The 14,655-nt window shown below is 31.0% G+C and overlaps 3 protein-coding genes and 1 non-coding gene across 7 annotated transcripts; all 4 read left to right on the top strand.

Annotated features, from left to right (window-relative positions):
- The first annotated feature begins 1,227 nt into the window (after positions 1-1,227).
- Positions 1,228-2,715, top strand: LOC124825642 (nudix hydrolase 18, mitochondrial-like). Of its 2 annotated transcripts, XM_047298308.2 has the most exons (5): positions 1,228-1,418; positions 1,576-1,687; positions 1,790-1,873; positions 1,998-2,126; positions 2,290-2,715. In XM_047298308.2, the coding sequence occupies exons 1-5, from the start codon at positions 1,318-1,320 to the stop codon at positions 2,443-2,445; spliced, it is 582 nt and encodes a 193-aa protein (XP_047154264.1). In that variant the 5' UTR covers positions 1,228-1,317; the 3' UTR covers positions 2,446-2,715. The 2 variants fall into 2 exon arrangements, with proteins under 2 accessions (XP_047154264.1, XP_087948889.1); XM_088092763.1 differs by having other exon boundaries at positions 1,576-1,873.
- A 2,938-nt stretch (positions 2,716-5,653) lies between these two features.
- Positions 5,654-7,824, top strand: LOC124825641 (plasmodesmata-located protein 7-like). Of its 3 annotated transcripts, none has more exons than XM_047298305.2 (3): positions 5,654-6,595; positions 7,278-7,391; positions 7,505-7,824. In XM_047298305.2, the coding sequence occupies exons 1-3, from the start codon at positions 5,854-5,856 to the stop codon at positions 7,510-7,512; spliced, it is 864 nt and encodes a 287-aa protein (XP_047154261.1). In that variant the 5' UTR covers positions 5,654-5,853; the 3' UTR covers positions 7,513-7,824. The 3 variants fall into 3 exon arrangements, with proteins under 3 accessions (XP_047154261.1, XP_047154263.1, XP_047154262.1); XM_047298307.2 differs by having other exon boundaries at positions 5,654-6,577; XM_047298306.2 differs by lacking the exon at positions 7,505-7,824 and having other exon boundaries at positions 7,278-7,399.
- A 1,254-nt stretch (positions 7,825-9,078) lies between these two features.
- On the top strand, positions 9,079-10,243 carry LOC124825639 (HSP20-like chaperones superfamily protein). Its single transcript, XM_047298304.2, has 2 exons — positions 9,079-9,389; positions 9,732-10,243. Exons 1-2 carry the CDS (start codon positions 9,248-9,250, stop codon positions 10,022-10,024), a joined length of 435 nt encoding a protein of 144 aa, XP_047154260.1. The 5' UTR covers positions 9,079-9,247; the 3' UTR covers positions 10,025-10,243.
- Positions 10,244-12,912: 2,669 nt separating this feature from the next.
- On the top strand, positions 12,913-12,986 carry TRNAN-GUU (transfer RNA asparagine (anticodon GUU)). The gene has a single exon. It is a non-coding gene; the product is annotated as a tRNA-Asn (tRNA).
- The last annotated feature ends 1,669 nt before the right edge of the window (positions 12,987-14,655 follow it).

Below are 14,655 nucleotides of genomic sequence, written 5' to 3' on the forward strand. Positions count from 1 at the left end.
AAGAGAAATTATATATTTAAAATATTTTTTGTTGAGATCTTAAACAAGTTAGTGAAAGACAGGGAACAATAATAACTAAAGTCAATAATAAAAGAAAACATTAACGTAAATGTGTATATTACTCAATTCAACTTGATACAACCCGAATTTAATTGAATTTATTAAAATTAAATAATCAATTCGACTATTAATTTTTTCTAAAAAAACCTAATATCTAAACTAAGAAAGGCAACAAGATAAATAACATGATTCTCACGCAAATATGTAGCACCTGTGTTCGCACCTATCCACAAAATTCCCTCTCACTACGCCACTTCCTACTAAGTAAAATATGTTATAAAAGTGTTGAAAATTATTCCATTTAAAATAACAAAACACAAAAAGGTGTATGCATTTTCTCTCAAAATATAGGAAATTGCGTCTACGTGTCTAATTTTTGTTTTGTTTTCATATTAAATTTGTGGTATATGTGATTGGTGCAGTTCTTTTATTAACGTAATTAATTTGAGAAATTGAATTAAAACACTCGAATACTTTGCGATTGTTGTTAAATGCAACAAAAGTGTTACGTACATAGAAAGGTCTAAATATAATTCCAAACGTAAATGATTAAAATACTTTATTGGGTAGATTTCATATATTAAAAATATACGAATATTAATATTATCTATTTATGTTGTAGTTTTTCTAAAAGAAATTATATTTTGACTTCTAAATTTTTTTTACACTTATTTAATATTACCTCTTCGTTATTATTCAATTAGTTTTTATAAATACAATTTTTTTTATCATGATCATTTTACATTTTTTAATGAATTGTCAAATGGTAGTGATTGATGTCAAATAATTTATTATTTTTTAAGGCAGATGACATTTGTAAAGTTGTTTTTTATTATTGATAAAATGTTTTTAAAGTTATACAAATACACTTTTTTTATTATTTGTTATGATTAATAAAGAAAATGTAAATGATTTATTTGTCTTTTTTGCATCTCTTTTAATTGTTTTTCAATAAATCTTTATATCTTTTAATGGTAGGTAACTTGAAAAGAATTTTTAAGACCATGTAATTGATGTAAGTTTTAAGACAATGTGATTTGCATTTAAAGGTAAATGTAGGTTATTTTATTGATAAAATGAAATTAAAAAAAGAAAAAGTAATTTGTTTCCACTTGGTAGAAAAAGGCATAGCCTCTATTAATAGGACCCTCTCTTTGTTATCCTATCCACTAATAAACACAACACAACTTGCATGTTCTCTTCCTCTCTCAACTTCTAACCTTTCTTTCTCTCACCCTTTTTCCAATTCTTACAAAAATGGTGGCTTTGGTTTCCCAAGACAACAACGTTGTTGCATTGGTTTCTCGTACAGGTAGAGAGTTACAACGCTACAGGAAAGGTCGTCGCCAAGTCGTGGGGTTTGTCTCCTCTTTCTAATCCCATCGTTGCCTTTAGTATTCAATTTTCTCTATCGATATAAACCCATTTTTCGTTCATGCAAGTCTTTCTGACTCTATTCAGTTTCGTTTCAATTGTGACTGAACATTTTTCTTTTCTTTCATTTCAATTGTGCAGATGCATACCCTACAGATATAAAATTGTGGATCGAACTTCCTTGGAGGGACCAGAAGATTTAGAAGTTTTGGTCATCACTTCTCAAAAAGGCAAAGGGATGCTGTTTCCTAAGGTATTAGTCAATGAAATTGATCATCTCCCAAATGGGATATATTTTGATTTGTTAACTTTTTTATTCACCCCGTTTTGTGGTATCCGTTTGACCAAACAACAGGGAGGTTGGGAATTGGACGAATCCAAAAAGGAGGCAGCTTTGAGGGAAACCATAGAGGAAGCAGGGGTTCGAGGCACTGTTGAGGTCAGGCTATTCGATGAAATGACAAAAGTTTGATAACTATAAGATCATAAATCATTGTTAATGCAACTTAACTACCAATAAAACTTGTTTAAGTTGAGATTAAAGTTTGATTTGATTGGTGCAGGGGAAATTGGGTAAGTGGAGTTTCAAGAGCAAGACTCATGATACATTTTATGAGGGCTACATGTTCCCTCTACTTGTCCAAGAGCAATTGGAGTTCTGGCCTGAGCAGAATTTTCGTCAAAGAACATGGGTAGGTGATACTAAAAATGGAATACTGAGGACACTGTTTGAATTTTTCTTAGTTGCTTCTTCTAAATGATCAGTGCGATAGATAGTGTTTGAATGATTCTTTTTCTTTCATTCTAATGATCACGAACTAAGAAAGTGTTTGAAAATTTCCTTTTGGGGTGTAGATGAGCGTTTCTGACGCAAGGGAAGTTTGTCAACACTGGTGGATGAAAGAAGCTCTAGAGAGACTAGTAAACCGTCTCATGGCTCGGAAACTTGGTCGTGTGAGACAAATAGTAGGTTCTATACACTGCATAGGAGATGGCAATTCTGACTTGTAAACAGGGAGGGACATGCATACCCTTTTAGCTTTTCTTCGACCAAATGAACTCAGGAATAGTACAATCCCATGGAATTAGAGAAAAATACACTATATAATTAGAATGACAACAGTAATGGTGTACACAACTTACAAGTTGTCAATTCCCCCATTAAGATACAGTACTTCATATCTCAAAATGTCAAAAAAGGTCAGAATTCACTGCATCTGTATATATAGTGATACTCCTCAAAATCCATTGTTCCATAAATTATTTTTTTGTTTCAAGCAACAGTTGATAACATGTTAGAAACTTGTCTGAACTTCTTGCAATAACAATAGAAAGCAAATAGTAGTAATATAAATTGTTTTAAACTTCTATAAATTATAAACTGTTATTATATATGATAAATTTACTCAGTCTTATAATAAAACTATCTTACACTCACGGTACCTTTTATAATAAAACAAAAGAGAGACTGCGAGGAGGAGAAAGGGAAAAAGTAAAATAAGATGATAGATAAAGAAAGATGAGTAGTTAAAAGTATTGCAGAAAAAAGAAGTATGAATAACAGTGATTGATCTATGGAAAATTATTGCACTATAAATGAGTGTTTGTGGCTATATATGGTGAGAAGGGATAAAGCATTTTAATCAAGAAAAGAAATTATACCTTTTAATGAAGAGCAAAGTGAAGATAAACAAACCTCTTCCTATATTCCTATTTTTTATTTTCATTCTTTTTGCTGAATCAACTTGAAGCTAAGATTGGAATTTGGAAGTAACATTTTTGGTGCTTGAACCACCACTCTGATGTATGAATTGAAATGCACCTTTGATGCATAGAGGAGTGTGGAATTGGTTGACCCAGTCCTTATCATTAGTTGAACTCCTTTGGTGAAATTGAGAAGGGGAAAGTTGAAGAGGAAAATAATTTCAAATTTTTGGTCAACATAAGAAAATTCATTTATTTAGATTGGTCTTTAACATTGGAAAAATTCATGAAGACCAAGATTAGTAATAGGAACCAGCCTAGTATGAGCTTCAGGGAAAGTTCCCAAACCTGAAAACAACAGAGAAGCCTCTGAAATGTAAAAATTGATCCAAGCAGTATGTTGGGCTTTTAGTTCAACAACACATGCTCTGCCAAACACTTGCCACAACCACCATATTGGGCTTGAAGGGGTGTTTATATTGGGCCAATAGTTGATAAAGTGAATAATAATTTATTTTTTTCGACTGTTACCAAATTACGATTTCAAAATAACAGGTTTAATTCAAAAATTTTATAAAGAAATTGTATACTTGAAAAATAACAGAATTTTTCTTCATTCAAATTTTATACTAACTTTATATTAACTTTATTAGAAAAATTAATAATAAATATTTAAAATTGCTATACTTTGTAAGTAAATGAACAGTGTGCACATACATCTACTATACATATACTTGTAATTTTAGAATTGTTTTCATTTCTTTAGTAGGAATTTATCTTTCCAAATGTTAGTTTTATAAAAAGTAAAGATTCTTTGACACACCTAAATATTTTATATTCATTTGAGAGTACTCTTACTTTTTACTTTCTTTCTTGAGATAATACAAAAGTTTACACTTTTAGGACCATTTTACTCTTGTAGTGTGTGTCAAATGAATGTAGAAGTGTGTCATGGTACCATTACTCTTTTATAAATATTCTAATAACAATAAAGTCTGCAAAATAATATTATCTCTATGTATTTTACTATATTAATTAACAATATAAAATAGAATTCTAAAAAAGAAAAGGCAAGTTAATTAACATTTAATTAGTATATTAGATTAAAAAAATCACTGACACACTTGATAGTATAGCATATGTTTATAACTAAGTGATTAAGAGTTTAAACAGCCAGGTATATTGTTAAGGCTACTATCATTATATATGTGTATCAGAAAACTTGTATACATAGCTCAATCAACATGTCACAGCATCAGCTTTTAATGATGTTCCATTCTCTTTGGGATGAACTCTATACTAGCTATTAAAAATTCTTGTACAAAAACGATTATTTAGCATGCATGTGTGTGTATAAGTATACCAATATATGTTTCAAAACTTTGCTAAAGTTATGATGAAATTGAGGAGGGTAGTGCGATGTCATAGTTGGCCTTTACTGTCTTCAATAGGAAAAGGTGATGGTGCAGTGTGTGAAAGGAAAGTGTCTTAGCCTTTTCTTGTATAAGTGTTCTAGCTTTACTTCGTGATTAATCCATAGAGCCATAAAATAATATATTCACAAATCATTGCGACACACTGAAGATCCACTACACTTCTTACCAACTTAGCTATATCAAGTTATATATATATATATATATATATATATATATATATATATATAGAACTCCAATATGGTAATATTCCATGTGCCTGTCTGTGGCTGATCAAGGATTCCACATCTTCTAGATATATACTTAAAATAAATTACATAATATGTAAATTTCACATTAGGGTTTTTGAAGAAGGCAAAACAAGCTTTAAGAATTTGACAGAAACAACAAAAGCAAATTGTTAAAACATCATTTGAAGAGGAAGGTAGTTTGAACTTGAAACGAGTCATACCTTTAAAAGGGGCTAGTTTGATTAGGTGGAAAGTGATTTTAAAAAGTTGGCAACACAAACAATCGATATTCTGCAAAATTTATATAAAAAACCATTGATTGAAACCAGCACCAAACTTATTTGCGTCTATTAATTAATGTGTTTCAAAACACTAGATTGAATTAAGCAGAAACTACTTATATGAGCTCTGCCCCTTAAATAACTACATTTCTTACTTTATATTGTTCAGTGTATATTGTTGACTAAGTGTCGCTCTCTCCAACTTTTATTTAGATTTTCAGTGCTCAGAGAGCAATATTTCCCAATTTGAAAAGACTTAGCAATGTTTCTTCTATTAAGTTATCTTCTCCAACCGTTTAAAATGCGCACATAACAATAAATTTCTCACTGGTTTATAAATCCAGATCACTTTTAACATTGTCAGAGTTTTAAATTATTTTTCTTAGCAAAAGAAAGAAAGTAAAGTTGCTACTTTTGTTTGAATTATATGAAGCAAAAAGAAAAGCATGATGATAGATAATCAACTGGCCTAAGAAAGAAGAAAAGAGTTTACAGGACCCCACAGACTGTAAAATAATCATGGAGAACCTTTTTCTTCCCTGGTGTATTTTGCTTATTTAAAGCAACTCTACGTGAAAACTCACAGCTGGATCCTTCTGCATAGCTCAAAATCTTCATATTCATTTGAAGAAATAGTAATAGCACCAAAAACACTTGTTCATTCCATATAATGATATAATCATTCACGTATGCATTTGTATATATATATACATACGTGCCCTAAACATTCAAACCCATATTAGAGTTAACATACGTCAACATCTCCAAGAAATGAAAATGACAAAAAGGGGCATCTCAAACAGAGTAATCACAGTGGGTGTGTTTTTCTGCGTGATCCTGTTGTTCCCCAAGTTTTCGGAGTGTTCCAGCCCGAGCGCGTTTCTCTACAGCGGGTGCACGCAGCAACTGTACACCCCAAACTCGCCGTACCAGTCGAACCTGGACTCGCTACTCACATCGCTGGTCAACTCGGCCACGTACTCGTCTTATAACAACTTCACGGTGGTGGGATCCACGCAGCAGGACGCGATGAGCGGCCTCTACCAGTGCCGCGGCGACCTCTCCATGCCGGACTGCGCCGCCTGCGTGGCACGCGCCGTCACGCGCGCCGGCGATATCTGTCGTGGGACGTGCGGCGGCGCGGTGCAGCTCGACGGCTGCTTCGTGAAATACGACAACGCGACGTTCCTCGGCGCACAGGACAAGACGGTTGTGCTGAAGCAGTGCGGGCCCTCGGTGGGGTACAACCCCGACGCCATGGGGAGCCGCGACGCCGTGCTTGCCGGGCTCGCTGCCACTGGAGGGAACTTCAGGGTTGGCGGCTCCGGCGGAGTCCGCGGCATGGCGCAGTGCACCGGAGACCTGAGCTACGGCGAGTGCCAGGACTGCGTGGCGGAGGCCATCTCGCGGCTGAAGGGAGACTGCGGCACGGCGGATTACGGGGATATGTTCTTGGGGAAGTGTTATGCGCGATACTCCACCGGCGGGGCCCACGGTGAGTCCAAGGCCCACGGTAAGGCCCATCATCATGATCGCATGCTTGTTCTTCTCTTACTACCTCTCATGGGTTTCAAGTTCTGAACTCTCATGAGAGAAGTTTTATTATGTGTGTTCACCATTTGGATCCGATGTAAAAATTGTAATTTTCTTTCACAAATTGTAAGAATCAAAGTTTTAAGAAGTGTTTAATTACTCATTTCTTTATTTACACAACTTTAATATTTTTTTTTTCTATATCTACACCTTTTATTGATGTTAGTTTTAACTATTTTAGAGATCAAGACCAAGACAGCTTCAAACAACGTGTAAAGATTGAAGTGAATTCTAGGTATAGAAACTAAAAGGTAAAAATTATATAAATATGACAACCAACCAAGTAATTGAAGAGACATTACTTATGTTTTATTTCACTTTTTAATTACATTAATATTAATTGAATTGTTTTTAATTAGTTTCTTGTTTTCAAATATTTGTACAGAAGATATAGAAATTTTTTAACAGTATTTCCTTTCAAGTATGTAAACACTATATTAGAAATATAATAAAAAACAATGAAATAGAAGCTGAGTAATCATGTATAATTTTTTTTCCTCCAATAAAACATTTTAAGAAAGTGTTTTATTTTGTTGAAGTAAATTGAGAATAGTTTTTGTTAGGAAAGAAGAAGAGAAAATAAGATGTTTGGTGTAATGCAGGCGAATCGAGTCATGGAGGTGTAAAGACATTTGCTATAATTATTGGATCATTAGCAGGATTGGCTATACTTATCATTTTCCTAGCTTTCATGACCAAAATATGTGGAAAACAGGGTAAGTAAGTAATATTATATTATCATCTGTCATGTTGAAAAGAGAATATATGATGGATTCAACAATATATACTAACATGATTCCTTCTTTCTCTCTGTTTCTTTCTCATGCAGGTAAATAAATTTAAATCCAGTTTGAAACTCAAATTGGAATTTGAACCTATCATTACTCTTATGTATTGGTTTACTTTTGCTTTCTTCTTTTCTTTTTCTTTAGTTATTTTTACTTACTTTTAAATTTAAAATTGACTTCTAAAGAGAAGTTTGAACCTTGAGGAGGATACCATATGGAAAAAAGAATGTAGTATTTGGAATTTTGAATACAAGAGGAAAGAAGGTGAGTGAGCTACTTTCTTCTCCACTTCACAAAGTTGTGTTGTCAATTGTCCCATGCTTGTAAAGAAAAAAAAATGAATATATTATTCTTTTGTTTCTTTAAAGTGTTGTATGCATCATTCAAACCAAGTTCTCTGGCAAAAGAATATCCAAAAAAAGATAACATAAAGTTATTGAAGATAATCTAAGAAAATCCATTTTAATAATGCATCAAAAGGATCACAACGCAAACCCTTTTCTCCTTCATTATTTCCATGGATCCATCTCTTAGAGATTAAGGAAACACAACCATGTCCATCCACGTCTATACATCATATACAATAAAGTATCATAAGCTTAAAAGATTGTTTAATTTCAACCACACTAATCAGTTCCAAATTAAGGCCCTGTTCTCTTGAGTGGATTTGAGGGAATGAATTTGAGGGAATTTGAGAGGATTTGAGAGGATTTGAAAATAATTTTTTTTATCGTTTTTTTGAGCGAATTTGGATGTAAATGAGAATGAATTTGAAAATAAAATTTGTGAGAATTAGTATAAAATTGTATTGACATGACATATTAAAAAAAATTATTTTTAAATTCACTCTCATTTACCTCCAAATTTGCTCAAAAAAACGATAAAAAAAATTATCTTCAAATCCCCTCAAATCCATTCCCTCAAATCCACTCAAGAGAACAGGGCCTAAGAGAACCTCCAAATAATTATGCACTACCAGTTTAATCTTAAAATTAAGCAACGCAATCATATTCTAAAATATACAAGTTTAAAATAAAAATTGTGTTCAGATAATTCTTTTAATCATGAAAACAAAATTTATATATGAATTTTCATTACTGTTAACCATCAAAATAAAATAAAACTCATACATGTTTTAATATAAGTAAAAGTAGTTATTGTCTGATATTTGAATAAACTTATGGTATGCTAACTATCTGTAAAACGCGGCATGTCAATAACTTTACGATCTTATTAAGCGCGTATTATATAATTACGTTTATTTATTCTTAATCATCATCATCAGAAAAAATTAATTGTTAGTACGTAGAAATTACTTTATTATTTAAAATAAATAATGCATGTCATTGGGATTATAACATAACTATATATGTATTTAAAATTCGGAGGAGCGAATTTACCTCTTTTGTTAGATTACGAGCCCAACAACGTGTCCTATTTCCGACGCCGAACTCCAACCCCCAGCCCAATCAATTAGACTAAACAGAAACTGAAAAACCTTGTGGCCCATTTATAAATGGGCTCCATATGGAAAACCCAGTTGCGGCGAATCACTTTGCACTTCGCTATTGGGGAAGAACCCAGAACAATAGATAATTTGATTGAAGACGACACAAGATCAAAGAACATTCTGGAGTGTCCGCGACAACTCCTATCATAAACACATAAAATATATAATAATTTCATTGTTCATCACAAAAATTGCGAGAACCATATCATTCATCGGTCTTTTTTATTTTTTTCCTTTTTCTGCTACATTTCTCTTTACACTGGTGTAATCAACAATGGCTGACACTATCTTTGGGTACCCTCTCAGACGCTTATTCTGGAGTCGTCCTCCAATTCTCACTGAATGGTCTGGCTCCACGGCCCTCTTGGATTGGCTCGAATCACCTAATGCCCACATCTTAAAAATTAACGTTCCAGGTACCATGTTCGGATTGGTACGAAAGTAATGTTCGATATAAAACTATTCAAGTGTTTTTAGTGTTACTTTTCAATTTTAATTTGATCATACAGTGTTTAGTTTAAATTTTTGTTATGTGTATCATAGAATTGAAACTCTAGTTCCAATTAGAATAATAGTGAATATACATGGAGAATTGCATCTAATTTTTTGCAATCTTTCACTCCTTCTTCACATTCAATGGCCCATTAGAATCGTGAGTGGAGATGCTGTCTGTAGTGGTAAAAATGGAATCTTTTTTAGGGTTTGACTTGAGTGGTAATGATATTTGAGTTTTGGATGATGGGTATGTGTGTGGATAGGATTCAGCAAGGATGACATAAAGGTGCAGATTGAGGATGGAAATGTTCTACACATCAAAGGGGAAGGTGGGAGAGAGGAGCCTCAAGCAAAGGAGAAAGATACTGTTTGTCATGTTGCTGAGAGAGGCACCGGGAATGGGGCTTTCTCAAGGGAAATTGAATTGCCAGAAAATGTCAAGGTGGATCAGATCAAAGCACAGGTGGAAAATGGTGTCCTCACTATACTTTTGCCTAAAGACACAACTACCAAATCGCCTAAAGTGAAAAACATTAACATCACTAGCAGGCTTTAAAGCTTTTCAGATCTAGAATATGTTTATATGAACAAGAATCCAGGGATAAAAATATCTTCATGATGTAAACAATACAAGACCATATAAGTTCTTTTGTGTGTGTGTGTGGCTTGATATGTAGTTATGAACCTTGTGTAACTTTCTGAATAGCTAATTTAGTATGAAAAAGAGCATAGTTTGTTCCAAAGTTCAACAAGCCAAATCAGAGTCACCAAACAACATAACTTGATTACTTCTGCAACTGTAACAACATTCATGTTCTCACTTAGCATCGGTACGGAATTAGCTATCAATAATGTATACATTATATAGGAATTGCCATTGCCAACTAGATTTAAGAGGAACACGAGGTTGTGGAGAATGGTAGATGGATTAGACTAAACTGGAGAAAAAGTAGTCTAAAGAGATTTGATTGTCAGTTGAACTGATACTGTGAGTTTATTGCTTAAGGCCTTCAAAAGATTTCATATCAACATCAGATAGTTCATAAGAGTTGCTATATCGTTGCCAAGTGCATGATAGAAAAGAAAATAACCCTTTAAAAATTAAATTTTATATTCATCGATCCTTTTCTCTGATAAAACTTACCAACACTTGCTGTCAGTGATTTTGTTCCTGTAAGAGTGACTTTAAAGGCAATTACTTAAACTATTTTCACTGTAGAACAAACTACCCCTTAACAAATTACATCATTAGAGATTATTTATTAAGAAAATTCAGACACCAGCAACCAAATCCAGCCACATTGTATAAGGCTGAACAAAAACTACTGGTTTTTGTAGTGGGAAATTCGAACCAGAGAAAGGTAACCCTAAGTGAAGAATTAAAAAGAAAAAGTATTAAAACTCGTGCATAAACGAATTAGAAAATTGTAAGAAAACTGAAGTCTACACAATTATTTATTAACAAATGAAGGTTGTATTTCAAATAAGTGATTTTAGCATTTAATTCGACATGGCTTGTTGTGACCACCACCTTCCAATCAGTGTTGTTCACATCCTCCAATCATTGCATGTCACTGTTTCCACTAACATGCTGTCATATATTCTTTTTATCCACGGAAAATGTCATACTTTTTTAAACATGAGTATTTAAAAAAATTATTTAAAAGCAAAAAAAAAATGTGACTTTGATTAATAACTTTTGCTTTGTATTTTTTGTGATTTAGTACATTTGAGCTGATAATAAAGTTCTAAAATATGTTACAAACTGTATTGTTAATTTACTTCTTTATATAATACTTTTCTATAGAACTATGTTTTATTTCTTTTTCATAATTTATATTTATCTATTTTCTGTCCTTGTCTCTGGCATGATTGAATAGCTTTCTGGTATACGAATTATTTTGAAAGTTATAAAATTACAATTTGATGGTATTTGCTACTTATTAAAGGAGTAGAATATGATAGAAAAGAAGTTGAAAAATACAAAAAGTCACGTTTTAGGTTCAAGAAAGGGTATATATATTAAAAATGATATATTAAGTGACTCGTGTTGCTAAAACGAGGGGAAGGTGGAACCACACAACACGCTAGCTATCTAATTTTTGTCATTTGACTTAACCAAAATAATAAAAATAGTAAGAAATTATTCGTACGACTTTCTACAAGTATTTTAAGAAATAAATAAAATTAACTTATTAATAAATTAAAAATATTGGAAATAAGAAATCTTACTCTAAATAACATAAGTAATATAAATTTTATTTTACAAACCGTTTTTTATAATTAAATTAAATTTAAAGTTTACTTCTTACAAAACTTTATTATTAGTTAAATTAAATATACTATTGGTTAATGAAATATGATCGAACAACTATTATTGTATAATTTTACTTTTGAAATGTTAATGTTTTAGAATGAGATATGTATGTTGAAAATCTGATTGAATGTAGAAAAATAAATTTGTAATATATAAATAAGAATAAATATTATTTTATAATTTATATTAAAATTCACTACTTAAAATTATGTATAAAGTGATTTTAAATTTAAAATTTATTTTCTGACATCTGAACTAATTTTAGTTAAAAGAAAAAAAAACTATCATATTTTTTGTTCTAAAAATCATTGTAAAAAGAATTTCATTAAAAGTTATGCACTCAACTCAAGACATATCATCTCATTATGGAAATTCACCGTCAAATCGAGAACACACATTATCTTATCACCTAATGCATTGGTGGCACCGAAAAAGTAGAAACTCGTATTATTATATTCATATTATAGAGTACTTACCTGAGTCAATTCACTTGCGTACTCATAATCATAATGATTGGTAATCTCACTTCCATACATAATCTAATTACACAAAATATGGATAAAAAACACATTCTTTAATATGTTTTATTTTTTAATGTTTTCCTTGTTTGTTAAAGTTAATGAAAACTACTAAAAGTACTATAGGAATGTCTGTTTATTTAATGGACTTGCAATAAAGATTCTGTTTTTTTTCTTTTGTAATAAAAAATTACATATGAGTGTATTAAAAAAAACAGTTTTAACCATCCTTATAGATTTATAATTTCTTGTATTATCTTAGGGTATTGGTCTTGGTTTTTATTTCATTATTTTCAATAAATTTTATCCATTTAAACATCACATAAAACTTTTTGGTGAAATTAATTACTTTACTTATGAACAACTGTTCTGTATGTTTTTAGATTGAATGACCATTAGTTCAGACTTTTTAAGAAAGTTTATTGATTTAGTTTAGTTAATAGCACTAAATTTTTAATTGTGCTGGTATTTTTCTAAAATTACGCTTAGATAATCAATGTTCTGAGAGAATAAGAGTAGTACATTTTTTAATTATTATTTTTTTAGAAAAAGTACATATATTATAACTTTATAAGATTATAAATATTAAACTAGCCACTTATATTGTAAGCTGGAATAGCTCAGTTGGTTAGAGCGTGTGGCTGTTAACCACAAGGCCGGAGGTTCAACCCCTCCTTCTAGCGTTTAAAATAACCTTTTATTCAAATATATTTTTTTAAACAGATTTCTGCCAGAAATTAAAATTGTAATTTATAATGAAAATTTCAATTTGAAGTTCAATTTAAGGAAAAGTTCATAAATTTTAAATCCGATAAACTTAGCTCAACCTGATTATATAATAAATATTATTTATATAATTTTTTGTAAGAGTATTACTTATGTATATATTATAAGTATCATTTTATAATTTATAAGAAATATTAAAAATATTTACTTTGAGATATTTTTTCTAATAAATATTATTTTTAATTACTCAACTTGACAAAATTAGTTTTTAAAGCAAGGATTTTCACTAATTATTTACTATATTTAGTTTATACCTTTAGTATATGAATACGAGAGTGAAAGACTTTCCAAAATAAATCTAAAAAAAGTTCTTATACCATATTAAAAAGTAATTTACGTAGAATTCAATTTTATTTAGACAAGAAATTTAAGCTTAATTAAATTTTAAAACACTAACTATAAGATGAAAATTGTCATTACTTTTGTGTCTTTAATCAATTTAAGATTTGAGTTTCTCATCTCTCTATTATTGAGTTTGATATATATACGAATAACACCATAAAAAAAAACTTTTTCAAAATATTATATTATCTTGCAATTATTACTTTTTACATTACTTATGATTAATGTGAGATTTTGATTTTGATTTACTAAATAATAAAAACAGGTGAAAGGATTTACTTATCGGTGTTTTAAAATAATGAGACATATATTTTAGTGTTAAAATAATTCAATAATATAAATAGAATTTTATAGACACGTCTCATTATCTAAAACATTCAACATCTCTCTAAAACTCATTCTCTGAGTTATTTCTCCTTTCTCTCTAAGATTTCTAACTCTTGAGTCATCTCTTTAACAATCAGGAAGCACCTAAGTGATCACGATAGTGAGTTCTTCCTTTCATCCGATCAGATTTCTATATAGAGTAAGTCAATTTCTATCCTTTTTTTTTAGTTTTCAGGTTAAGACAAATGCAAGTAGAATTGCACGCATGTGTCATTCAACCTTTCTTGCTAGTTCTCTATCCATCAATGGTCTTACGAACCTACTTTAATCAAAATTTTGTTTTGTAGATACAAATAGAATCATCTGAGCTGAAGTAGAGGTAATTGTTCTTTTTAGAGTTATCTAAGCTTTCCCGTCAGGTAAGGGAAGCTAATTAGTACTTTAGATGTTGTAAATAATATAATTAATGTATGTGTGTTTGAAATGGGCTGAATATTGAAGTTGACATGATGAATTAAGTCTCTTTGGGTAGTGATATGTTGTCAAAATGCTTGTTTATTGAAATCTAATGCATATTGTGTTTATGCTTGTGATGTGGAATTAGTTGAAGTTTTTGAAAGGGTTATTCTAGAGTACGATTAGATAGAAAACTATTGTGGCATTGAGAAATGAAAACTAAGCTTAATTGTAGGTTGGTCTTAGTAAAAAAGAGGGTTTTGACAGGTGAAAAGTTGAGAAAATGGTATATTGGCAGAAACTGAGGTTTTGGGTCAACTGTGACTTGTTTAGCTCTTAGTTTGCAAAGTTTTTGTGTTAAAAAGTGTGGAATTGAGTTTAGGTACTTTTGAATTGTTGAGTTTGTTTAGTGCACCCAGTTTATGATCTAATGAGCAAAGT

This window comes from Vigna umbellata, chromosome 1 (genome assembly GCF_029865625.1).
Source record: "Vigna umbellata cultivar VRB3 chromosome 1, Vumbellata_1.0, whole genome shotgun sequence".
In the NCBI taxonomy this organism is placed as follows: Eukaryota; Viridiplantae; Streptophyta; class Magnoliopsida; order Fabales; family Fabaceae; genus Vigna; species Vigna umbellata.

Coding starts and splice junctions, on each gene's coding strand:
- LOC124825642 (XM_088092763.1), top strand. CDS start 1,318: ATGGTGGCTTTGGTTTCCCAAGACAACAACGTTGTTGCATTGGTTTCT. Junction 1,419..1,575: donor GGTCGTCGCCAAGTCGTGGG/GTTTGTCTCCTC, acceptor TCAATTGTGCAG/ATGCATACCCTACAGATATA. Junction 1,874..1,997: donor GGGTTCGAGGCACTGTTGAG/GTCAGGCTATTC, acceptor TGATTGGTGCAG/GGGAAATTGGGTAAGTGGAG.
- LOC124825639 (XM_047298304.2), top strand. CDS start 9,248: ATGGCTGACACTATCTTTGGGTACCCTCTCAGACGCTTATTCTGGAGT. Junction 9,390..9,731: donor CTTAAAAATTAACGTTCCAG/GTACCATGTTCG, acceptor GTGTGTGGATAG/GATTCAGCAAGGATGACATA.
- LOC124825641 (XM_047298305.2), top strand. CDS start 5,854: ATGAAAATGACAAAAAGGGGCATCTCAAACAGAGTAATCACAGTGGGT. Junction 6,596..7,277: donor CGGTGAGTCCAAGGCCCACG/GTAAGGCCCATC, acceptor GGTGTAATGCAG/GCGAATCGAGTCATGGAGGT.